General features: G+C 46.4%; 1 protein-coding gene across 2 annotated transcripts in view; it reads left to right on the top strand.

Annotated features, from left to right (window-relative positions):
- CLIC5 (chloride intracellular channel 5) overlaps positions 1-25,258 on the top strand; it is a 157,464-nt gene extending 132,206 nt beyond the window's left edge. For both annotated transcript variants that reach the window (XM_032340153.1, XM_032340154.1), the window contains exons 5-6: positions 13,667-13,851; positions 20,707-25,258. In XM_032340153.1, coding sequence (XP_032196044.1) covers positions 13,667-13,851; positions 20,707-20,874 — 353 coding nt within the window. In that variant the 3' untranslated portion in view covers positions 20,875-25,258. The remainder of the gene's footprint in view (positions 1-13,666; positions 13,852-20,706) is intronic.
- The last annotated feature ends 837 nt before the right edge of the window (positions 25,259-26,095 follow it).

Raw genomic sequence — 26,095 nt, 5'->3', positions numbered from 1 at the left:
GTGGGCCCAGTCTGAAGGCCGCGGCCTCTCCAGGGGGAGGGACACGGCCCCGCCTCTCATTCAGGCCCCCCGGTTCTGGGGGGAGAGCTCAGGCCATATGAAAAAGGCAGGAATGTGAACTCTAATGACTCCGGTGAGGCGCAGAACCCAGCGAGGTGGCTGTGGGATTCCAGGTCTATCCTGTCAGAAACACTGACCTGTTCTTTTGGAGAAAGACAGCTGTGTCCCAACTCAGGACAACTGGTTCCCCGGACAAAGTCCTCAGCCCAAGCGGTTATCATGGTGGAGGCTCCTGGGTGGTCCCCGGACCACCGCAGTGGTGAGGATAACGAGGTGACTGTCTTGCCACTTCCTCATAAAGCAGCCATTGCTGTCTCGTTTCAAAAACGCCTCTGGTCATAAAGGAACCCTTCAGGCTGCCTTCCTTGGCCACCCCTGTGCGCAAAGAGCCAACTCAGGATATTTTGTTTGTTTGTTTGTTGGGTTAAAGTTTTGCTTTGATTAGCATTCTTACAAGGAAAAACAAATAACCTAGGCTCAGTGGGACCCACCTCCGAGGCTTGGCGCGTCTGTACTCATGCACCCCCTCCCAGGCGTCGGGTCCTTGAGGCTGGGAGCAAGAGGGAGGGAAAGGGCTGAGTATTTCCTTCTGGCACCTCCCAGGAGTTGCCCAGGGGATTCCTCTAGAGGGCCTTTGATTTGGTTCATTATTGAGGCGGATGCCGGCAATTTCTAATTTAACAAATTTCGCTTCTGAACCGAATCTTTGGAGGGCGGTTGGTGGTGGCATGGCACACTGACTGAGGGGGGGAGGGCATGGGGGGACGGTCCTGCGTGGGTGGGCGCATTCATTAGTGGAAGGAGCCGGTGTTAGCTGTGTGGGCTCCCCGGCTGGAGTAGAGCAGAGACCACCAACACCATTCCATGTGGTGGAATTTCCCGCTGTCTGACCAGAATGAGTTCGCCTGGCGTGGCCTGGCCTCACGTCAAGGCCTGGGGAATAAAGGAACATAAAATGACTCATTTGAACCCTAGTTAAATGCTCTTTCACCCTCAGCTACCGTTACCTCATTCTGTGTACTCGACACCTCTTGTCTTTGTGCGGTCTTCACATGGGAGCTAAATATGTTTCTCTGTCTCCACACACGCACATGCACACACACACATGTGTGTGTTCTGATATTTCTAGGTACTAGCCAAGGCCATTCAATAGCTCCTGAAATAAATGGCATGTCCCCATTCATCTGAAAACATGTGCTTACATGTGGAGTTTTATTAGTGATGAGACACGACATGGGCCTCACATCTTCAGTATTCAGCATGATGGTAGTTAGACCACAGAAGGGCAGTCGTGTGTGCGTGAGTCTGTTTATACTCCATCGTGTGCATGTGGGCCAGGAGAACTGTAGTTGGTGACATGGGGTCTGTGCTTAGAACTCCTCATCTATGATTAGCACATAGCTCTGAGGGAAAATTCTCTCTTGTCTTGATTCTTGGTGGAGAGTGGGTCTGGGCAAAGTAGCATGTAGAATGGGTTTTGCCGTTTTGGGGGGATGACAAGATAGGAAATCCAGGTGGTGTCCCGAACCTTCTATCGAAAACATTGAGACACCTCAATGATAAATGCTCCTTGTCAAGTTCAACACTGTCCCGTCCAAGCAGGATGGACCATGGTTTCTCCATGTCTCACAGGAGAGGTTGGCGCATGGAGCGATTGTTCAGAAGGCGTGAGGGAGCCATGATGGTCACAGGACAAACCAGGCATTTCTCAGCTTTCAAACTCTTTTGCTACAAACTAAGTAATGGGCATTGAAACCGAGGTTAAATCCAGTCTGGTATTTGGAATTATGTTCTACGACCGGAACTGTCTCTCAGTTGAGAACCTATAATGCTTTCATAGCCTCTGTTGTAGTAAATGGAGCCTCATGGTGGAAAAAAAAAAGAATTTTTTTCTGTACCACATATAAAACCAATCAATAAGAACAATTAGAACAGTTCTCTCATGAAGACTGTCAGTGTGGTGGTGGTAGGAGTGTTTGCTTAAGTGGTATTTTTCTTATCATCGTCATTTTTATAAAATGCATTCAAGGAACATTGAACGTAGTGTTAGAGGTGGAATTTCACCAAGAATCAGAAGTGAAGACACAGAAAACCAAATACTTGTGTTCTTCCAGCCACAAGTCAGAGGTCAGACTATTCTTCTAGAAAGCCCTGGTCAAAGAAGCATTTAATGATCCATGTCATAGTAAGAAATATATTTCTCTGCGCCCAGAACCCCTCCCATTCCTGAATATTCTAGAGAAGGGGGTTGAACCACATGATTCCTTTGTGTTGAGCTCTGACTCTGATGATCACGTGCCCATTGGTGTTTGCAATGACAATTACCCATGTTTGGCTTCTGTTTGGGGGACCTCAAAGGCAGGTTTTATTCAACACGTGGCCCACATCTGACCCTGGTCTTGGTCTTACCTGTGTCACCTGGTTTGGATCTGATGAACCCCCAGGAGGGCATACCAGGCCAAACAAATGATTTCCCTTCATCCATCCCTGAGAGACCAAATGTTATCATTACATGAAGAAAGGGAACCATTATAGGCCCTTTAATGAAATAAGGCCAGTTGCATAAGCATATAGAGACATATAGAATTACATTTTAGGGGCCCTCACTTTTCCTCAAACTCCACTGAAGAGCTCATTCTTTCAACAAACACTTATTCAGTACCAAGCACTGTGCAAGGTGCTAGAATAATAATGGAATAAAGAAATATTGACAATATCTATGTGAATTGGCAAAGGTTGTGTTTGGCCGCAGGTCATAGAATCCTGATTACAGATGCTAAAGCAAATATTGATTATATTTTCCTTAGCAAAATCCTAGGCAGCATTTTACTATGTGCCATGCCCTGTCCTAAGTACTCTTTGTAAATGTTCACTTCTTAATAGGAGTTTGCTTTTCTCACATAACAAGTCCAGAGAGTAGAGAGGTCTGGGTGGTTGTAGTTGCTCAAAGAGTCATGGGTCTAGATCCTTAGAGCATGAACCCTCTGTCTTTAATGTGTGACTTTCATCCTCATGTCACAAGATAGATACTCTGCTTCCAGACGTTAAGTCTGAGTTCTAGGCAAGGGCAGCTGTGTCTGTCTTTTCTCTCCCAAAAGCCATGAATTTCCATGAATTTTCACTTCTATCTTATTGGTCATACCAGGCATTTGGTCTTCTCTAGTAAAAGTCTGGGAAGAGAAGCGTTTTTAACTGGGATATTACCATTCTGAGGAAATCTGGGTTCTTTCAGTAACAAAGAAGGCAAGCATGAATATTTGCATATAACTCACTTTCAGCTAAAGGTGATTTAAAAAAAAAAAAAAAAAGAGAGAGAGACTACAGTGAAAATAGCTGATCTAGCCATGCCAAAAAAAGCCATAGTATTTCAAATTCTCCTTTGGGGTTGACCAACTCTGAATCATTTCCCCACGTTGATTTTAAAAAATAGAAGAATAGGGGTGCCTGGGTGACTCGGTTGGTTGAGCATCTGACTCTTGGTTTCGGCTGAGGTCATGATCTCAGGGCCCTGGGATGGAGCCCCATGAACAGCTCTGTGCTCAGTGAGAGTCTGCTTGAGATTCTCTCTCTCTGCCCCTCCCCCTGCCCGGCTCTCTTTTTGTCTTTCTCAAATAATAAATCTTAAAAAAAAAAAAAAGAAAAGAAATAAATAGAAGTATAAAATTGTACCCTTAGGGGTGCCTGGGTGGCTCAGTTGGTTAAACCTTTGCCTTCAGCTCAAGTCATGATCTCAGGGTCCTGGGATGGAGCCCTGCATCAGGGCTCTCTCATCAGCAGGGAGCTTGCTTCCCCCTCTCTCTCTGCCTGCCTCTCTGCCTAGTTGTGATCTCTCTCTGTGTCAAATACATAAATAAAATCTTTAAAAAATTGTACCCTTAATCTGCAACACTCTGACTTCAAACTTTAGAAGACACAAGCCATGCGATTAAGGCACCCAGCTGAGAGCTTCTCCTCCGAGACCATAATCCATGTGGAGGCAAGTTCGGGCACCCAGAGGGCTGCTCTGAGCAAGGGCGTTGGAGGGTCTAATTGTGGTGTGCTGGGGGACTTCTGCAAAAGTATCCCTTGACCCCCACCCCTGTGGAACTTACCCCTTAAGGTCGCCGCGTTGCATGACTAGGAGGAGCAAGGCTCTCTCTCGGGTGGGGCTGTGGTTACGACAGCAGAGTCAGAGTGAAAGGACCAGCTGAATATTCAAGAAAACACTGCCTAACTCATCTGGGGTGACTTCCTCAGGGTAGAGGACAAGTCAAGCACAATATTTATCCAGCAGACTTTTTTCTTGCAACTCTAGGAACTTACTAGCTCTTTTGCATGCTGTTGATGTATTTTCTACATCACGCAGCGTCCTGCCTTGCACGGAAGAACGGCTCACTGCGTGGCAGACATAGTTCTAAGCCTCCAACAGGCATCGCTCATGGCTACCCTACGAGGTGTGCTTTGTTAGGATCTCTGTTTCGCAGAAGGAGGAAACTGAGGTGCAAGAGGTTAAGCAGCCTGCCCAAGCCCGAGCCAAGATCCCCACGCAGGCCGCTAGTCCCATCGTCTGTGAGCCTGACCTCTATACAGGATACATTGAAATAATCCATTATTTAAAAGGCATGGGGTGCTGAGTTTTTAAACAAGAGTAGGCGGGTCATTTAGGAAACCGTGATCCAGTCAGTCCATAAACCATGGAAAAACTACCATGTGTGTTTCTCAAATAATCCCAGCTTCGTTCGGGGAGTCCTCACTCAGCACAATCCCAGCTTCGTTTGGGGAGTCCTCACTCAGCAGCCACAGGAGGCCAGGAACACCGAAGCCGGCCCACCCACCGTGGGTGCTGGACAGAGACGCGTTAACAAAGGAAAGCATGGGCAGCCAGGGGAGAGTTCACAGGACAGGCACAGAACAATGGACACCAGTAATCATTTAGATTTAGAGCTGTGGTGGCCGGGTTCTAAATTTGTCAATGGCTATTATAGAAAAGACGTAGGCATTTGAGGATGAACAGGACAAAATGTGGTTAAATCACTTCAGCCTGAGTGTTTAGAGGGAGTGAGCCCTGAGAAAGGTCCAAACGCTGCACCGAGGACGCAGAAAATATCTCCCTTGACTATGTTCATTCCGGGTGTTTGCTCATGAAGACGGAGCCTAGTCTATGGCTTAAAAATAACCTGTTACAAAGTAACCATAAAAATCTCACAGTTCTCAGCCTGATTCAGTCGGCTACATAAACTACAACCAGCATTAATAGCTCCAGTCAGCATTTATGTCGTTCTTTCTATTAGCACAATGGTTTTTACAACCATTTATGAGTTTCTGGAAAGCCTAATAGAAAACACACATACATGTTTTACACGTTGGCTGTGGAAGATGCCGTTTGCGTCGGACGAAGACAGGCCAGGCCAGGAGGGGTCGCCGCCGCCCCGCGGCTGAGGTCTGGGCAGGCCTCCCTAACCGGGAACACAGTGTCTGCGGGTTCCCCTGGCTAGCCACGCCCTCCCTGGCCCCTTTCTGCTGCTTGCTCTTTCCACTGCCTACCTCCAGTCAGAGTCCGTCTTTCTCCGTCTCTCTCTCCCTTCCTGTCGGATAAGTTATCACTGGGGGAGCTCACAGGGTACAAGGTGTGTGTACAAGAGGAAGTCTAAATTTGAAGACATACGTGATCATCTTTCTTCTTGAATTCACTGTGGCTTTCAGATTAGAAAATTATTGGAATCTGGAAGTGTCTATATTATGCATACCTCCCTTCATACTTTAAGAAAAAACATCTTAGGAAAGGCAGGCCAAGGTTGTCCTAAATTCTTTACCGTGCTGGTATGTTAAACACAGCCAAATGATTGCCAAAGATGTGTCTTTAAAAAAAAAGATATATATATATATGATATGTGTGTGTGTATGTACATATATATACACACATACATATATATTTTTCAATGCACGTGCTTTTATATACACATACATATATGTACAAATATATACACATATATGTATATATAACATCTGCCTATATGTGACATATATGTATATGTTCACACACACACACACACACACACACACACACACACAAATATCTCAGTGAAGTATAGACCCATTCGCTTGGTGAATTTCTCCACCAAAGGGGGGGTAAGCGGCTTCCCACAGTGTCCTATATTCCAGTCCACCATAGTTTTAAGATCAGTACCTTCTTACTGCAAAGAACCATGGGCTTTTGTCATTGAATTCACTCCCCAGTCAAGGCTGAGATCTTTTCTAGAACAAACAAATAATACCCATGGCAGCAAGAGCTACACCATCCTGCCAAGCTCAGCTGATGCCGCAAGAGGGAACAGTAGGGAACCTGTGGAAGTTGCCATTGCATTTTGCCTTCTCCTAAATCACTGTTTGTCTTCCCACCTTTCCTGTTTTCACCAGTGCCTAGAAACGGAGGCCTGGGAATGGCTTCCCACATGGGAGCCCCTGGGTCTTTCACAGCTAGAGTCCCTCTGACAACGTCCTCGTCTCTGGATGTGAGGCCAAGACTAGTGTTCTTGGTCTCATGCCAAAGGTGGGCATGAATTCTCCAAACTCTCTGACCAAGAAAGTTTGACACACTCCCATAGCTTGGAGAGAGCAATGCCAAATCCGAAAGAGACGATTCTAGGCAACTTGGGATCGCAGCACGTTGGAAATGCGAGTGCACTCTCTGTTCCGAGCTGTCTAGGATTCTCCTTGCACCTGGGAAGCTCCTGGATGCTTGGAGAAGCTTCACCTCAGACACCTGGCTTCATTCTTTCCTTCCCTCACGTCCTCTTGTAAACTGAAGGTCGACAGCTGTAATCGTCAGAGCTAATTTTCTGTTTCGTCCCTCTATGTACCAGAGTCCGCAGAAGATGTTTGACAGCAACCTGTGAACCACCGTAACGGGTGCAGGGTTCGGCCTCAGATCTCTTGAAAAGCAGAGTGGATGTGCCACTCTGTAACTGTGTCTCTGATCACAGGACCTGTCAGGGAAGCCTAGTGCAGGGCTATGTGACACCCCAACCCAGGATCTCTGTCCCCTTCCCAGTTGATACCTGTGAGGGGTTAACATAATCAGAGGGCCAAGGCACAGGAAGATAGGGTGCACCACACCTGAAACAAAGCTTCGTTCCCATCTTCTATAAACCTGCCGCCATTTCTGCCTCTGTGGTTGAAGGACTGGGCACATGCTTCGAGTCACAAAAGGACCATGCAGATCAGCTGCCACTTACCTACTGTGTGTTCCAGAAGGGTCATGTGGGTCTGAGGGTATGAAGCCCAGTTCCCCATCTGCTAATAATTTTGCCTTTACGTGGTCAACCATTTGTCTTTATGTAACTCATCCATAGTTGGGCTATATTTTCTGTCTTTAAGGACTTTTGCAACAGAGAAAAGCCACATGACTCCAACTCCTAAGGCTTGAGAGATGAATGTAGAGCTTTATGGAAGGTTTCTTATGGGGGAGGGATTTACATTGCCCAGCACAAAGCCAAATGTCCCCTCCCCGATCCCACCTTAGAACATCTTTGTCTCTCCTTAAAATGGTCCTCGTTATGAGAGCATTTATGTTTCTGTCCACCTGACCTATATCTCCTCTTCTCCTACCCCTATAATTCTCCTGAGCCTTACGGCTGCTCCAGCCTCTTCCTCTTTCTTGGATCTTTGGCCCTCGGGCATCTGTGTAAAGCAGTATGTCCTCTCTGTTTCTGAAGAAAGGCTTCTTCCTCCAGAAAGGTGAGAGAGAGATGATATTACATTCTTCTTACTTGATTTTTTTTTTTTTTGTTCCTGTCACATTATCATTCGTGTTTAAAACTATCAGATGTCAACCAGGTGTGGCCATCTTTGTATTTTCTCTCCAAGAATATGTGATGACCAGAGAAATCTCCATTGTGGCCTCCCTCAAACCACAGTTATGCTTTTTTTTTTTTTTTTGTTATATTGACATGATCTCGAAGGAGATGAAAAGGAAAATCTTCCTCCAGTCCTCCACGTATTTGTCAATATTTAGATACATCTTTCTTCATAGAAAACACTCCTGTGAATTTCTCTCTTTTCATGAGACATTCTACTGTCACACAGACAATGTGACAGCATTGGCCTTGAGTAGAGGCAAAGTTATTTGTTGCTGAGAAATGATGTGAAGGGTCCCGGTAGGCTGTCTACTCAGAGCTAACGCCTTCCAGACCCAATGACAGTCACTGAGAGTGCCAAGAATTCCAGCTAAAATCAAACTACTAGGAGAAGAACACAAATATTTTATCGAATTAGCTGGAAGGTAAGAGATGAGACGTGTGTCCTAATAGCCGCACTCTTGTTAGATAAATAAGAGCCTATGAGAAAGGTCTATAGCACGGAAGGAAGGCGGAAGGCTGAGCGGACTCCCCAAGAGCCATGGGTCAGTTCTTAGCACCGAGAGGTGGCTTTGCAGAGTAAAAGAAATTTAAGTTTTGGAATCCAACAGTCCTGTTTTTATTTTTATTTATTTATTTTTAAAGATTTTATTTATTTATTTGACAGAGAGTGACAGCGAGAGAGGGACTATAAGCAGGGGGAGTGGGAAAACAGTCCTGGTTTTCTTCCTTATTTGGATAATACGGCTAATATTTTGAAAATACTTTCTCTTTGTCTTTCTTGATTCTGATCTGTCCTAAGCATCCATCAGCCCCATGACAGGTAAGAATTCTGTAGAAGGAATTCTAACAAAGAAAAAAGAGCATTCACTATTTAGTTGCTGATTCAAAGTAGCATTTTCAACAAGATAGTAGCCTTACGGGCCAAGCTGTTGTCTTAAAATGCTCTAAATCTCTTTATCTCTCAGTTTTAGCACATTAAGAACCAAGCCTAGAGGACTCAGCTCATAGAGAAGAAATAGCCCTTAGGTCTGTGCTGTGGGCCAGGAGGCTTGCTGGTCTGTGGTTGATGGACTGTTTGACCTAGGAAAATAAAAAGGAAAGTGTACCCTTCCTGGCCCAGGGGACTTGGGGATGAAGGAGAAGAGACAGGTAGAAGGATCAGGGAAAGAGAGAGGCATCTGGGAAACCCCCCTTTGGCCCTTTGCTTGGGTATCTTTCCAGGGCTTTGGAGGGAGCCAAACAGCCTACCTCTGACCACCACCCTAGGGTCAACACACCTATGCTTACTCTGGAAGGAAGTGGAAGTTTTCCGGAGAAGAGGTAACTGAGAAGAGACATAGGACCCGTGGAAGCTTCCCAAAGCCTTCCACCCACTAGATCTCAGTACACTTATCTCCCCAAGGCCATGAGGTCACAGCAATTCCCCCTTCCCATTTACTCAGAAGAGCAGAGGAAATGGAGACTTTATGAGAAACTGAGGGTTTTTATGCAAAAGAAACCAAGAATTCTCTAGAGGACCATTTATGACATCAGACTAAGTTGTAATCCAGAACTGACTAAAATAAAGTTGTCTTTCTCCCATCACCCAGGGGTTGGGGCTCATAAGGAAGACAACAGCAGTTAAAAGCAGAACCAGTGTATATCCGGGGAACTGTTGGCTTGCCCATGCATCTGTGCCCTGAAAAAGTCCAAGACTCAATGTCTTTATCTGTTAAATGGGTATAAATAATAATTCGATCTCAGTAACATCACTGTGTACTTAAATGATAGGTTGTGTAAACATCCCCAGTCTACTTGAGAAATTCAGTTAGTATATTTCTTGCTGGTGCTGGATCTGAGCATGTGAGAGACACAGTGGGACGGAAGGTCCTTGGCCTGGGGCCAGCTCCCCATAGCCACGATTGTCTTCTCCATGGGAGAGTTGAAGAGATGCCCATCCAGGCTGCAGCTGGTGGTCGGAAGCGGCCCCTTGGTTCTTATCTCTCTCTCTCTGCAAGTTCACGTGCCAGAGAGAAAACACACGTGAGGAGCTGAGGTGCGGGACCCTGGGCGCACAGAGCTGCTCCTGTGACATCTTCCAAAGAGCGCCTTTGACATCTGTTCTGCTCTGTGTGAATTCTGAGCCCCAGAGAGTCTGTGTGTGTGGCTGCTTGCTGAGACCCCGGCCGCACAAAGAATGTCAGCAAAGCAGGGCTGAGCCGTGCTTGCAAGAGCTTGTTGGAGGCTGAGCCAGAGTCTCGGCTCTCTGGTCCTCATTCAGCCTCCCTGCCCTGGTAAGAGTATATTATTTTCTTAGCTCAAATTGCCGTTTCCAAGTCATTATTTCTCTACGACGAGAAAACAATATTGGTTCTTATGTAATATCAGCCTCAATGAATCTGGAAGTGATCACGGAATGGGTGGATTTTTTTTCCTCCTTAAAAAGGAGAAAAATAAATTTGAGATTGTTTGCATATGGCTGAGAATATTTATGAACTATTCCCCTTGTTTCCTCATCACATATTTTACCCGGCGCATTTGCGTGTGGTACAGAATAAATCTTCACGGGAAGGGCGGGTGGAGAGAGGGGCAGGCAGCAGTGAGGGACAGAGGGAGCCGTCAAGGGCCTGGGGCGTTGCTGCTCCCGGCTCTTAGGGTCCCCTGGCCTCAGGCTTGCTGGGGTCTGAGGGTCACCCCATCCTGCTGCTAAGAGGAAATCTTCGGGAGGGAAGGTTTCAAACGTGGAAACTGAGGGGATTAACATCTCCTTGTCCCTCTGGTTTCTTTCGCAACCTCCTCACTCTTACCAGAGCAGAAAGTTCAACACTAGTGATTTCGTGACCTGGGTGCTGTCGGCCAAAAGAGATAATTAAATTCTATGCATGCCAGATCGAGCCAGGGTCAGAGGAAGAAGTTGGCAGCTAGGAAGGAAAAGAACTGGCAGAAGACGTGCTGGTGCTGGCATCTGTTAGTCGAGAAGAATGGCCGTGTGTTAGCACAGATGTGTTGTATCTGCCCCCCCCCCCCCCCGCGCTCCCCCCCCACCACGGCCATGTCTCACACAGAGCGTCACCAAGAATGATCCAGACAGAGCATAAGGGACAGGGGTGTGGCTGGACGTTACATCAGGATGGGAGGCAAGGCTCTGGGCTGTTGATTATCCTCTCTGAAGACTGGGCCTCAGAACTGGAGCATCTGAGAACCATTCAATGCTGCCCCTTGGGTTTTTGAGGAATATAACTCATGGAGAATATGGGGTCAGGGACAGAGAGCAGACAGCTGTCACGTTTGGTCCTGCAGTAGCAAAAGCAATCATAAAGACATCTTAATATGGGGCGGGCGTGGTAGGAGGTACTTTACTCTGCATAATCTGAATCAGTCCTCACCATGGCCGCAGGAAGATGAGGATCTTCATCTCACAGTTGAGATGAGAAAACTGAAACCCAGTGACAGTGAGGAGCTTGCCCAAGGTTACACTTCGTTGTAAGTTCCAGGATCAGGGATGTTCCCAAGATTTGTGGGGTCTGAAGACAATAGAATAAATATAAATAGGGAATTAAAAAAAATCTAATTCAAGGCTTTGGAAGGGGCCCATGGGATGAAGGGAAACAAAGCTCAAACTTGAGCAGCGTCACAACAAATCCATCCGGGGCAGGGCTGAAATTTAAGCACACACTTTGTTCCAGGCCGTGCAGCCCCTCCCCTGCTGCCTCTCCTCCTCTTCTCTCTACCAACTACTTGCTACACATTCCTGATCAAAATTGCACAGACTCCAGCAATGACCGTGACACACAGAGGACATCCTCAGCACACAACCTCTTGGTATGTCACATGGATGTCATAGCTACGGTGTATGGTGACAGCCATGCCTGCTGCCACACTTTATCCTCGCACCTCAAGAGCTCAAGGAGACATAGTTGAGATGTATCCAGAACTGTCCTCCCAAGGAACTCCGGTTGCTCTTCTAGGCCTCTTACCAAATGTCACAATCGTTCCCGCACTGGGGGACTTGGGCACAGACTCACGCAATGGCCTGCTCGGGTCTCCAGCGGACATTTTGTAATTACAAGCAGCAGTGTTTCATTTCCCTTCATTATCCGTCTCTGTCCCTTGGATTGATATCCGTTGGTCTGATTTCAACAGGCACTCTATCTGATTTTTCCTTTCTCCATTATAATCAAGATTTTGTCATAAGCGCCATAACTGGAAGGGGTGGAGGGATTGAAGGAAGCAAAGAAACCCAATATAGATCACAAGCGCTTCGGTGGGGGTGGGAGTGGGGAGCATAATAACCATTGTCCCGCACCCGCCCTCTACTATTGTCCTTGAGGCTTGCAATCCCGTCCTAGTCTAGACAATTACTAAGGAGAATACAAGCATTTTTCCCAGCCCTGTTCCCTCTATTCTCCCAAACGGGAAACTCAAAGCAGATGATGAAGTGCAAGTTCAAATGCCACACCAGGGAGAAGGAAGTATTGAGAAACTACGTCCAACCTCCAGCCTGTTTCAAACATTCCAGTAAGTGTTCAATTGATTTATCTTGGGCTGGTGTTGTTTCATTGTCTCAAACAAAGGCCTTCTATGAAAAGACAAACTTGGGTTATGGGAGGAGGCTAACAGAAGGCACATTTGGGAAAAAGTAAATAAGAGTCCCATCCTCTGGGCTTTTCCCGCAGGGGCAACATCCCTCTTTCATCTTCCAGAATGAACATCATTTTACTCTATTACCTATTACCTCCACATCATACTCTACACCAGAATCTGGGGAAAAGAAAAAAACAAAACAAAACAAAACAAAACCCAGCCTTGGGGATGGTGTGATGATACAGGTGCAGTGGCCGGGGACCCGACCTGCCATCTCCTCCATCGGTGTCCTTGGAGCTCGGGTGGTCAGGGTTCTGTGTCTGGAATTGACTGTGAGATTTTCGACGGATTGGTTCCAAGTGACAGATTGGTTCTACTCTTGCATCTAAATGAATTACTGGATAGGAAATTATTGGGGCAAGACTGTAGAAGTCTTTGCCACATTGTCATCCTTTGCATGTGCATTCTCTGAACAGTGTCCATGACTGGTTTCCACGCATCTGTGTCGGTACATTTATGGTGGAGCTCTCTGCCTGGTGGACCAGCCCTTCCATCTTGGACATCTCCGATGTTTAGAACAACCTTCTCCAGATTACACGAAGTATTACCCTTCTGGTATCCATTGGCCCTGTAAGGGCAACACAAAGCAGGGAGGTTTACTTTGCTATGTTGTGTCTTCCTGGAAGCCTTGTCTCCTCCCCTTTTTATGCTGGTCGGATGGTGCTTCCATAGTTAATGCTCCCACCAAGTCTGGCACGTATCTCTCTGTCCTAGGATTTCTAAGCAATTATTTACTAAATGAATAGCCCTTTCTTTCTGCATTATTATGGGGGTTAATTGTGGAATATTGGCAAAATATCTAGAAGCAAAATAGAATACGAAAATTGACTCTTATTGTATCTATTGGAGATAAGCACTCTAAAAACTTTGCTATATATTCTATTGGTTGCATTCTTATATTTATGTTTTTTTTTTTAAAGGATTATTTAGTCTTTACTGTTTGGTTAAGGTTTACTTTTTCAGACCACTTGACACTCTTCTGCTGCATTGTATTAGTGACTTGCAGGTGTTCTGCAGTGTGTGGGAGTTGGCTGTGTGATGGGGGGCACAGAATTCAGGATAGGCTCCTTCACTCTGAAGACCACTAGTTGTTTCCAGCGGCAGAAAGGTTGACTGAGGATTCTTCTTCTGCTGTTTCATGCCAGCCCTTGAGAGAGGCCTGACCAAGGCACTGAAGAAACTGGACGATTACCTAAACAACCCTCTCCCAGAGGAGATCGACGCCAACACTTGCGGAGACGAAGACAAGAGGTCCCGACGCAAATTCCTAGATGGAGATGAGCTGACCCTGGCCGACTGCAATCTGTTGCCCAAACTCCATGTGGTCAAGGTAAGACGGCTCTACCTGCAGGTTGCTTGCCATATCCAACTCCATCATAGGTCCACATCACCTGCATAGATGAGTCAAGGACAGTGCCACCTGCTGGTCCAGAGCCTGGGCTCTGAAGTCACAGGAATAGGAATCCAAAGTCAGCCTCCACTGCTTGCTGGCTGTATAGACTCTCGGCTTCCATAAAATAGGCATGTATTACTTACTTCTTAGTCTTAGTTTTACTTCTTGGCTGGGAGAAGAAATACAGCATGACGGTGCCTGGCATATTATAAAGGCTCAATACATAGTAGTTGCTATTGTTGTAGCCTGTGTGGTTACACATACATTTATATGTGTATGCGTATGTTTATAGATAGATATATAGAGCGCCTCTTCCTTGCCTCTGCCTCAAAGCTTTCCAGTGGCCATACCCTCACTTCTCTGCCAAGTTGCTTCATATGCAAGCCTTCTCATTCCCTCTAGTAACTCCCTAGGGCAGGCATGTATCCTCTTCCTCATCTATCAGTTGAAGGGGTGGAGGCTGCAAGAAAGTGATGTCATTTTCTTGCCATGGTTGTCCTCCCTGATCAATGTTGACATGCAATGTAATCCTGTCCTACAAGAATTCTAGGATATGAGAGTGGGAAAGAAGGGAATTCCAAGGTCTACCTAAACTGTCTGCCACCCCTACTGGACCACTTTCTGCACGTCTGTGACAGATTTCCATGTAGCTGTCGCTGCACGCTTCTGGTGATGAAGACCTCCCTGCCGAACGAGTCAGCCCTATCATTTTGGATGACTCCGATCGTTAAAACATCCTTCCTTTTTTTTAAAATTTTTTTTAAAGGGGGTGGTAAGGGAGAGGGGAGGGGAGATAGAGAATCTCAAGCAGGCTCCATGCCCAGTGCGCAGCCTTATGTAGGGCTCCGTCTTACAAACTAGAGGTCATGACATGAGCCTAAATCAAGAGTCAGATGCTTAACTGACTGAGCCACCCAGACACCTCTAAAAACATCCTTTCTTATGTTGAGCCAAACAGCTTCCCTTCTTCCCTTTGTTCTCTGGAGCAGCAGAGAACAGGGCTGCTCTGTTTCACCCCATTCAAAGACAACGGTCGTGCCTTGATGTTCATTCTTTAAACTATTGCTTCTTCTTACATCCTTTCCTGGCCCTTACCAGCCTAGAGAAACATACAGTAGGACCATATCACTAGACTGTTCTAGTGTATACTTTTATACACACTTCTATGTTTCAGTCAGACATATGACTGCTTATATCATATGTCTCAGTCAGATAGCAAGCTCTGTGGAGACAGTGGCTTCTCCAAGCACGATGGTGGACACAAGGTAGCCCTTTCATAAATATTCATTGATTGACCATTCAATCACCTCGCTTGCATCTTTAATATATCATTTTCCTTCTGCCCTTCACTAAGAAGAATCAGATTCAATCATTCATCAGCTGGATATCTGCCTTTCGTTTTCCCGCTGAAGTCCTGAGCTAGAAATGTGGGCTTCCCTCTAATCAGAGCACAACCAGCTTGAATTGAAATCTGAGCTGTGCAAGCCCCAGTGTTCCCGCAGGACTTGGTTGGAGCTGGACTTGGGCGTCTTGAGACTTGGGTGGGATTCACGTGGGCCATTACTGATAGGCTGGGAAAATGCAGTCTGTTAATATGAAGACACTTTGGGTCTGGCGCCAAGTCAATGGTTACTTGCAAGTCCAGCCAAACTCCATGTTTCTGAAGTTCTTAATGACTGCATGCCCCACCACACCCCCGGAAACATCATTTATTCTCCTTTCCTGAGGAACGAGTGGCACATCAGGGATGGTATAATTCGAGTTCAGTCACAGTGTGTCAGTGTGACGTTTTGGAAAGACCCCCATTCAGAAAGTCACGAGACCCACATCCTGGCTGGGTATCTGCCACCCACCGACAGCATGAGCTGGGGCAAGCCACTGGCTCTTTCTGGAATTCATTTTTCTCATACCTAAATGAAGAGACATGAAGTATAATCCTTCTAGCTTCTTTCTTCTCTCTTCCTTTCCTCCTTCTTTCTTCTGTCTTACTTAAACTTATACTGACTACTCACTCAAGAATTTCCTGTCGAATAAGGTAATCAAATGAACCCCCCCAAGGCCCTGTGCTTCATCCCCTGGCTCCTCCAGTCCCCCTCGCCAGCCCTAAACAACAACGCTCCGCCCATGTCCTTGGATGGAGTTCAGTGAGTTCCTCACTTGGAGGAGCTGGGATCAGAGGGAGGATGGCCTGTGAGGGGACAAAGACCGGGCCTCGCCTTTTGTCTCCTTGGATTTCTGCTGATCCAACTTATCAGATCCCAGAGACCTGGCAAAACCCCGTCCTGCAGAAAGAATGAAAGGGGAGCCAAGTCAGGCCTCCAGTTTGGCTCCTGAGGCCAAAACCTAATCTGGGCTGTGGGAGCTAACTGTTTTCATATGAAAGAGCAAATTCAGACCATGAACATGGACGTTCCTGTGAACGTCAGAGCTCCTGTGCTCATTCTTGCCCACACTCTCTCGCGCGCTCTCGCGCTCTCTGCCTCTCTTGCCTGGCTCTCATTCAGATTCATCTTCATTCTCCCTGAGAGCCTGGTTTGAACTCTGACTGTCTGGCTCCCTTCTAGTCCTCTCCCCTCAAGGCAAGCCAACATGTGAGGAAAGAACCAGAGACGTGGCCAAGGCTCGGGGCGTGCAGATCCGGGCAGGGAGGGGAATGGCAGGCCTTCTCGAGTGGCCCCTGGGACCTGTGCCTAGCACAGGGACCCACTTCAGCCCCTGAAGCAAACAGCAAAGGAGACATAAGCACAAGTATATACCCATACATCGCCCTTCTGCTGTTTTAAATCTCATAGTGCATCCTTTAAAAAGGAAAACAAATCCCAGCATGGAGAGACTTGAGGCTGCTCCATCTGTCCATTTGTGACCCGCCCCTCTTGCATGGTCTTGCTTCTTAGCCACGACAGCTGCTTCTTAAAGGCTCATGGGCAAACCCAAGGGACCTTCACCCTGTAGTGAACAGTGGGAGGGGTCAAGAAGACTGGCAATGGGTGTTGTCCCCAGCATTTGCTCATGGCCAGTGCTCTGCCAGAGACTCAGATGCCATCCCCTTTGCCTCTTAGTCACACCTAAGCTGGACAACGTTGTGAGGATGGCTTTTTGGTGACCAGCCCAAACCAGTTCTCTTAACAGAGAGAATTTAATAGAAAGAAGTAGTAAGTACTGAAAACTAGGAAGGCAAAATATACCACAGGTTCTACTTGAGTGAGGCAGCTGCGACTGAACGGCAGGGGAGGCAAACGGAAGAGGTCGGAATGATCTAAATGTGGAAACTTCGATGAGGGGCCCTTGTCAAGTCAACCTTGGACCTCTGAGGTGGGGCATACTCAGCTGCTGCTGGGCGCTAATTTGAGGGGATGATCCCCATCCCCTGCTGTGGGGTCACTGTTGTGTGCTGGCCTCTCTCAGCCAGGGTGAGGACACTGGTTCCACTAGTGGTGGCAGAATGAGAAAACTGGACTCAGCTGCTGCTACTGGGGCAAAGGAGAGTCTGACAGGAACAGGATGGCCAGGACAGAAAGCGGCGGCCCTTCTCCTTCCTCCAGCTTTGCAGTCTCTCTCCGCAACCCCCCCCTCTCTCTAGCGCCCCCTCTTGGCAGTGCCTAATGGGAAGTCCCTGGCAGAACAGCTGTGATTTGCAGATTCCCCGCCCACGCGTCCCAACGTCCCAAAGAAATAGACATGAGGGTGGTTTGGAGATAAGCAACAATAGCTGGATAAGGGGCACATACAAGGGATTCTGAGTACAGCCCTACCTTTCTCATTGGTGCAGGGCTGGGTGGCCATGTAGAGAAAGAGAGGAAGGACGGTCATGGGAACATCAGGCCCAGCAGAAGGTGTAGAGGCAATGATATTGTAATAGCGTCCTTTGGTGACAGATGGGAGCAACACGGCTGATGAGCACAGGAGAGCATATAGACCTGTCCAATCACTATGTGTGCACCTGAAGCTAATGTGACATTAGGTGTCAACTATCCCCAAATAAAAAGAGGAAAGCAAGGACTGTAACAAACATTAGTGATTACTCAAAAGATACCGGTTGAATTAATTAATTTCCCGTGTCATCTTGTGGAACCCACTTAAGCACTTGGCAGTTTCAGTCTCCTCGTTGTTAAGGATCTTCAGGCTCTAAAATTAGGTGAGTTTCTTACATTTGACTCTAGATGCACTTTGATTTAGGACACCTGAAGATGGTAAAGATGCAATACAACCGTTTATTGAATCCTTACTTATCTAACTTCTCTTTGCCTTACTTTCTTCATCTCTATAATGGGAATATAATACACTCTTCTTTATGGAGTTATTTAGAAGTTGTAGAGGATTGCACAGTGCTCAGAAAATCCTGGAGCAGAGCACATAGTAAATCAATTCTTGTTAGTGTCACTACTCTTATAAACAGTGCTACTGAGGGGCACCTGGGTGGCTCAGTCAGTTAAGCATCTGCCTTCAGCTCATGTCATGATCCCAGGGTCCTGGGATGGAGCCCTGCATTGTCATTGAGGTTCCCTACTCAGCGGGGAGCTTGCTCTCCCCCCCCCATCCCCCTCCCCTGGCTGTTCTCTCTCTCTTGCTCACTCTCTTTCTCTCTCACTCAAATAAATAAAATCGTAAAAAAAAAAAAATTTACAAAACCCTTAGTGTTGAGCAGGCAGTATGGAAATGAAGAAGCTGAGTTTCTGCCCTTATACTGCTCACAACCTAGGGAAGAGAGAGAGAGGATACTAAAACAGTAATTGCAATTCAGCATAGAATAGAGCTTACTATTAGGACAGAATTTCCAAACTGATGCAGGAGAAGGGAGGGGGAAGATGCATGCTCCTTGGGAATGTGGTCAAACCGATAAGGCTGAGCTTTTCACACAATAGGGTCATCATTGTGTTCACTCAGCACAGCTTTCCAGGGAGCCCTGACCATCACTGGTACCAAAATGAAGATGAAAGCCCAGCGTAGCTGAACTTTGGGGTTCTCTGAGTGGGAGGATCCCAGGGCCAGCAGTCTGAAGACCTCTCTAAAAAGAAAACAAGAAAAGGAGGCAGAAGTCAGGGACACCTGTGTGGCTCAGTTGGTTAAACCACAGTTCAGGGCATGATCCCAAGGTCCTGGGATCGAGCCCCACATCGGGCTCCTTGTTCAGCGGGGAGCCTGCTTCTCTCTCTGCCTCTGCCTGACACTCTTCCTTCTTGTGCTCCCTTTCTCTTTCTGATAAATAAATAAAATCTTTAAAAAAAAAAAAAAGATTCAGAAGTCAGGACCTTAGGGGAGATATTACTCTTTGCTATTCCCACCCCTGCCCCTAGAGGCCTAGAAGCAAGAGGAGCTGATGTGCAGACCCCAATGTATAGTTACAATAAAGGAGCCCCATTAAAAAGTACTCAGAATTTCCAGCCAGTGACAGCAGAGCCTGGAACCAAACACAAGCCCTTCTGAGTTTGAGGCCCCATGTAAAGACAAAGGTCACCCTCTCTGCATGCACATGGGCAAAAGATGGGTCTCAGGGAATTATAATAGGAGATAATGTTTCTTGAGCACTCAGGATGAGCCAGCCATCCCTCTAAGCATTTTGTGTGTATTAATTTTATGTGTATTAATCTGTTCCTCCAATGTAGGTCTTATTATGACCTTCATTTTAGAGATAAAGAAATGAGGGCTCAAGGAGGCTAAGTAACTAGTCCAAGGTCACACAGCTGTTAAGTGGTGGAGTAAAATGGCAGATTCAGTCCGTGGGGATCCAGAGCCCATGTTCTTAACTGCAATGCTACTGTTTCAGCACAAACAGCACCTCCCCAGAATGCCCAGCCACAGCCCCTACGTGTGCAAACTACAAAGAGAAGTCACGATTTGTTCACTCCCACAGCGTGCATGGAACCTGCATGTACATTCCAACATCTAACTTCCTTTTTATGCTTTTTTTTCTCCCCCATGAATAAGGGTGCTTAGTTAAAAAAAGTGGATGAGGAGATAAAATTTATAATTCCGTCAGTCAGCCATAACCACTGGTAACATATTGGTATAGATACTTCTAGTCTCTGCGCGTATTTCTCCAAATGCATTATACTACACTTTAAAAAAATTTATTACTTTATTGCACTGTACTTGAAACTTAGCAATCTTTTTTAAAAATGATTTTACTTATTTATTCGAGATAGAATTTGATAGATTTATTTGAGCAGAGGGCGGAGGATGAGTCCCGACTGAGCAGGGACCGCAATGCGCCGCTGGATCCCAGGACCCTGGGACTATGACCTGAGCCGAAGGCAGATGCTTAACCCACTGAGCCACCCAGGCATCCACTTAATGATCTAAGAGAGTCTTCCAGATGGCTGAAACTTCCTCTGCTGCACCATTTCTAAAGGCTCTCCAGCACGGCATTGTATTTACCTATGATAATGCATTAATTCATGTACCTATTGCTGGACATTTCTTTTCTCTGTCATTTTTTTCACTCTTGCATTTTTTACTCTTGATCCCATGATCACAGATAGGTAGCTAATCTTTCTGATGATTTCCCAAGGAAAGTCCCTCAAACAAGAATGAGTAGGTCAAAGGGAAAATTATATTTACTTATGAAATAAATAAGATTAGAGAAGATAGAAAGATAGAAAGAAGGTGCCTGCCACCTTGCACAATACACATTTTGCTGCGGGGTGGCAGGGTGTGATGCACGCGGGGTTCCACCCCCCTCCGCCCCGCCCCCCGCCGTCCCCCCTGCTTGCATACCCGGTCCCACCACTAACTCCTTCTCCCGGGCTTGTCTTGTGCCTTCCCGCCATCTCGGTCCTGCTGTCTGTGTTGTAGATCGTGGCCAAGAAGTACCGGAACTATGACTTCCCGGCCGAGATGACGGGCCTGTGGCGGTACCTGAAGAACGCCTATGCGCGGGATGAGTTCACCAACACCTGCGCCGCCGACCAGGAGATCGAGTCCGCCTATGCCGACGTCGCCAAGCGCCTCAGCCGGTCCTGAGCTCGGCCGCCTCGCCCTGCCACTGGCAGCACAAGGACTCTGCTTCTCTGAAACCAACTCCAGCCTCACTGACTCCCCTTCCACATCGCTTTGGGAAACATCGTTTGTTCGCCGGCCACCTCTTGCTGGCCCCGTGGACTCTAGCCTGCTGTCTCTTAGGAAGGTCCCAGCCAACCCCATCTGATCCCTGCCGGCATCTGCAGGCGGCAGTGATAAACACCCTCAAGCTCTCAGCCTTTGGGCCTGGTCCGGCTTTCAGTGTGTTTGGGGTCAGCCCTGGAGAACCTGCCTAGGGGACTGTCCCCGGTCCCTCTGCCAATACCAGATTCGCTGCTCGGCTGCGGTAGCAACATGCAACCTCCTGTCCCCTTCCCCCTCCTCGTTGGTAACTCCTTGGCCAAGGACAGATGCCATCAAAGATCTTGCTAGAAAGAGAGCCACCCCCTTTGGGGGAGACAGAGAGAGTGAATGGAGGACAGGCAGGCTGTGGATTGGACGGCTGGCACACACACCTTCAGTCCCTCTCTGCTTTCTGACGCTCCGGTCACACAGGGCACTGAGGACCATTTCAGACCGTCTCTGGTCTGCAGGGTGAGAAGGTCGTGATGCTCTCATGTATCGGGGGGACACCCACCTCTGTTCTGTGCTGTCCAGGCCTTTTGAGAAAGCGAAGTTGGCATGCAGTCACAAAACAGGGTGTCTGGGAAGGAGAAGGGGAACAGTGTCAATGCCAAAAGGCCCACGGGGTCTACCAGCCATGGGTTTGCTTGCTTAGTGGTAGTTTTGTTGGAGGTGACATGCCCAGGTTTGACAGATCCATGAGTGAATTTCGTTCTGTGAGAAAGCAGATGGGAGGGGAGAGCAGGGGGTGGGGGGTGAAGATAGGGAAGTTCTTTATGAGGCTCAAGGTTCCCTGGGAATCTTTGTGCAGGTCTTCTTTCTCATGATCTCACAAAGTCTTGAACTGCTGATGTCATGTCACTACCAACCAAGAATTGGCCAAAACTGACTTTCCAGTCTCTTCAAGTGGTTCCCGAATGTGGGTCTGCCAGCCCGGTGGGGCTCCTGGCTGAGCTGGCTATAGCCTCTGATGGGTAAGAGATGGCATGATCATGGAACACCTTAGGAAGAAAGTCCATGGGCCTTTCTGACTGGGAAACCATGTGGCTTGAACTTGAGGAAAAGTAGATGCCCCTGCCATTTGACTCACCTGCGAGATGAAAAAGAAAAGTTTTTTAGCTAATATTTCTCTCCTCAGTTGCTCTCCTTCAGTTTTACCTCCTTCAAAGCTCATCTGGCTTGAGCCTGGGGAACCTGTGCAGAGGGAACTAAGAAAAACGAGTTAATCATCAGCCCTCTGTCCTAGTGGTGGCCTGTGAGAACAACCAGACATCATAGACCGTCCCCTTCAGCAGCTCTCCCATCCGGGCTGCCCGCGGGTAGAGTGAGGTTCCCGAGTGCCAAAAAGCCCCAGGACATGGCTTGTTGCTCAGGAAGGTCAGGCAACAATGGTCCTTTCCATAGAAACATTGGTACATCGTTGGCCCAGCCACCCCCAGACAGAACTTTGTCTCCAGGGATCTCTGAAGTGATCTTAGCAGAGGGGAGGAAGCAGGAGCCCCTTGAGCCCAGTGAGGAAGAGGAAATTTCTCAGTAGGATGTTTTATTAGCCTGAGAGCTTTGCAAGGGCAAGAGGCATTGATTCATTCCTTCCCTTAAAGAAACCTTCCCAGGGATTCCCTGGGAACGGAGTCCCTAGACATGTTTAAAAAGGAACATGGTGAGGAAACAGTTCTTTTTACTGTAGGGAAAAGCCCCAGACTGGCCTCTTGGGAGATGAAGTCTGGAATGATCCCAGAGGATTTTTAATTAGTGTAAATCCTGTTGTCCTCAGAAACCCTGACCTGACTTTAGCAACACAGTCACAATGACTGAAGAGGCAATTTACTTTCCAGAGACCCGCAGTGGTGCTGTTCTAGAAGCACTGCGGTGGAGCAAAGGCAGCAGGACAGAAAACAGGCTCCCAGGTGGCACAGCTCCCGGCTAGGGGTTGTCTGATACTAATGACTGATTTGAGAGTCAGAATTCAGCCATTGGCTGGTCTTAAAACACAGTCTTTAAAAACAAAGAAGCCAAACTGAATCAATATTGTTGTTTCTAGATGTTCCTTCTGTGGTTTACTTAGTTTTGCATAAATAACGATATTAAGGCACCAGTGGGGGGAGGCAGTTAAATGATCAGTTATAACCACGGAAAACAGGGGATGGAGTTAGAGATGGAAAGCACTTCTGAGTACTTAATTCAAGAATATCTTTTGATTTTAATATAAGATTATGACAATACAACCGACTCTTGACTGAAAGCTTTAATGTCTTATTACCAGATTTAGCAGAATATTCTAAAATAACAATTATATAGCCTTCCAATTATTTTTTCCAAAAGAGATTTTTTTCTCTAGATCCTTCAGCCTCCCTGGGCTTTGGCCACAAACCTGTCACATATACAGCAAATCATCTTCAGGCCTCAGTATGATGAGGTCCTTAGGTGTCTCCAGAACCTACTCAGGGAGTCCTGAAGGTTTGGTCTTCATCCAAAGTAACCCCATCTTTGGTCTTGAATGAGTGTTGATCCCTTAGAAAGCATTTCAGTGGCATTAGAAAGGATTTGGGTTGAGATCTTATTTTATTTCGGATTTATTTTTCTCCTTTGACTTTCATGTCACTATTTTATTTTATTTTTGTGGAATAGCATAGCGGGAGGCAGAGGCAGAAAGAAGAATCAAACTCAGAATGACTGTGTTGAATTTACCCATCTATCAGATTGGGCTACCTCTCAGGTTGGCGCTGAGAGAAGGTATTGGGTAAGATTTAAATAACCTTATATGATGAGCTGGATAATAAAAGCTTGAGTGTTCTAGAGCATGGTCCTTGTATTGTGTGTCTTTATCTCCCAATGACAGAAGTGAAATGCCTGACAGCTCAGAATCACAGGCGACGAACCCCTAAAAACCCAATTTTATTTAGCCGCACAATCTCAGACTGGTTTCAGCTTCTCAGAAAATGCCAGTCTCTGGTGTTCACATCTCCTGCCGGGGGCACCAGCAAGGATCTTGGTCTTTTCATTAGAAAAAGCCTTCTCCAAGAGTGACATTTCCTCAGCTGCATTTTCCAGCCCATGTCAATGAGACGGCAGAAGCTCTTCACAGCACCCGTGACTACTAGTCATTCTGCACAAAGACAACACCAAGCATCTGCACATTGTTGCAGGATGGATCGAGCCTGGAATTGACCCTGAAGGTCTCAGAATCCCAGGAATCAGTAAGGCTTAGACAAATAGAATTAAAGTTGGGGGCAGGGCGGAGAGTCAGGAAGGTACAGGTCCATCTCTTAAGAGTTTTCCATTGTGAGAAACCAGTGAAGGGTCTGTGTCTAAAATTAAATCGGTCTAGAGGCAGCAGGAATCCAGTAGTTACTTCTGTGATCGTCCGCTATTCCTTGTGTCCAGAAGCCATTTAAGTAGCAGAGTGAGTCAAGATGCCGTTGTCTCTCTCTCCTCGGAAAGATGAAGTATCACCTCATTATTAAACTGAAGCTCAAGGATTCCTAAGGGACCCCTTCCTTATTTTTTCACATGCCATTAAAAAGAATCGTGAGCATTGGAGAGAGAAGTGTGCGTGTGAAGAAGCATCCTGGTTCTAAAGTTAGGAGGACAGACATTGTCATGTCTTTGGCCTTGGAGCCCTTTCTGCAAAGAGACCCATTGTCTTCTACCCAGTGCTTTTTAGCATTCAAACCAAGTAACATGTGTCCCCTTCATGAATGCATTTTCCTTTACCTTTGCCAATATTCTTCTCCCGGCTTAGTTTCAGGATACTTTCCTTTCATCAGGAGGTATGATCAAAAGTGTGCCTCATTTTATTTAATGTTACTTGCAGCATTAGATCCAATGCTCCCCTCACCAACCAAAAATAAAATGAAACATTGCCTAATTATAAGGTTTGGGCTAATATTTGTTTCTATAAAAGCAATCTGTTTTTCTTTTAAAACATAGTTTAAAGAATCCAGTTATCTAATATATATCCAATATTTTATGTATAGTTAGAGATTTCACAATAATGATTGTGCATACACTTAAAATATACAATATCCAGCTGATGTTTGGAAATTTGTCTTACTTTCAAGACCTCGTGTTTGTCCCATTCTAAAAGCTGGGGGTTAACTGATTTAGCAAAAGATGCCTAGCTTTTTATAAAAGAACAAACATTACATTTTATAAGGACACTTCAAATGATGGTTACTTGATGTTCTCAAGACCTTTAACTGTGGTGACAAGATAGCAGGACTTGCTTTCAAGCCTTAATAAATTTAAGTTGCCTTTCGATGAAGATACTGCTGAATGTTCTCTTCATGAATCTGAAGGAGTTATAAATTTGTTTTCCAGTCCTGACTGGTATTGGTATTAACTGATTCAAATAAAGTTGGTTTATTTTCGAGTATTACAAAGGCAATCATCAGACTGCTTATTTGAGGTGCGGATTTCCTATGCTATTTAAATGACAAGTATGAACTACCCCCCCCCATAAAAGTTATTCTGTTTTCCCATTATAAAAGAAAATATGTTCATTATTCTTAAAAATCAGAAACAAAGAAAAAGAAAAAGAAGAAGAAAAGGAAAAACAAGAAGCTTGTGACCCAGTCATCCAAAAATCCATTTTTATTTTAGCAGGGCTAAATTCTATTATAGAACATGAGCTGGGTTAAAAAAAAAAATGGACTGATGTTCATTCAAGGTTCTCACTTCAATTTCCTAACTGTATCATTATACCCAGGGTAAGCCAAAAGTGACAGTCCAGGTATGATTTAAGGTGTACTTTAAAATACTAGTCTACCTGCACCCAAAACTCCCTCTTTGTTGACAGTGGCCTGACCCTATCAGTGTTACTGGCCGAAATTCCCACCCCTAGAACATCAACTCTAGATTAAGGTCTCCAGAGTCTTCAGTAAGTTTTACCTGAAGCCAACATTGATATCAGATGAAGTCCTGACAGGAGAGGTGGCCTGTAGTTCACAGCAGGTTGTAGCAGATGCTGTCCATGGTCTCCCTCCATCCCGACCACCCCTGTGTTCCTCTGGCAGAGCTCTGATTGGGCGAGGGGTTCTCCTCCCCACTCCTCCCTAGTCCCCACCCTCACAGGATTCAGGTAAAAGTGGTTCCCACCCCA

Source organism: Mustela erminea, chromosome 4 (assembly GCF_009829155.1).
Source record: "Mustela erminea isolate mMusErm1 chromosome 4, mMusErm1.Pri, whole genome shotgun sequence".
Lineage (NCBI taxonomy): Eukaryota > Metazoa > Chordata > Mammalia > Carnivora > Mustelidae > Mustela > Mustela erminea.
This window is presented reverse-complemented; position numbering and strand designations above follow the sequence as displayed.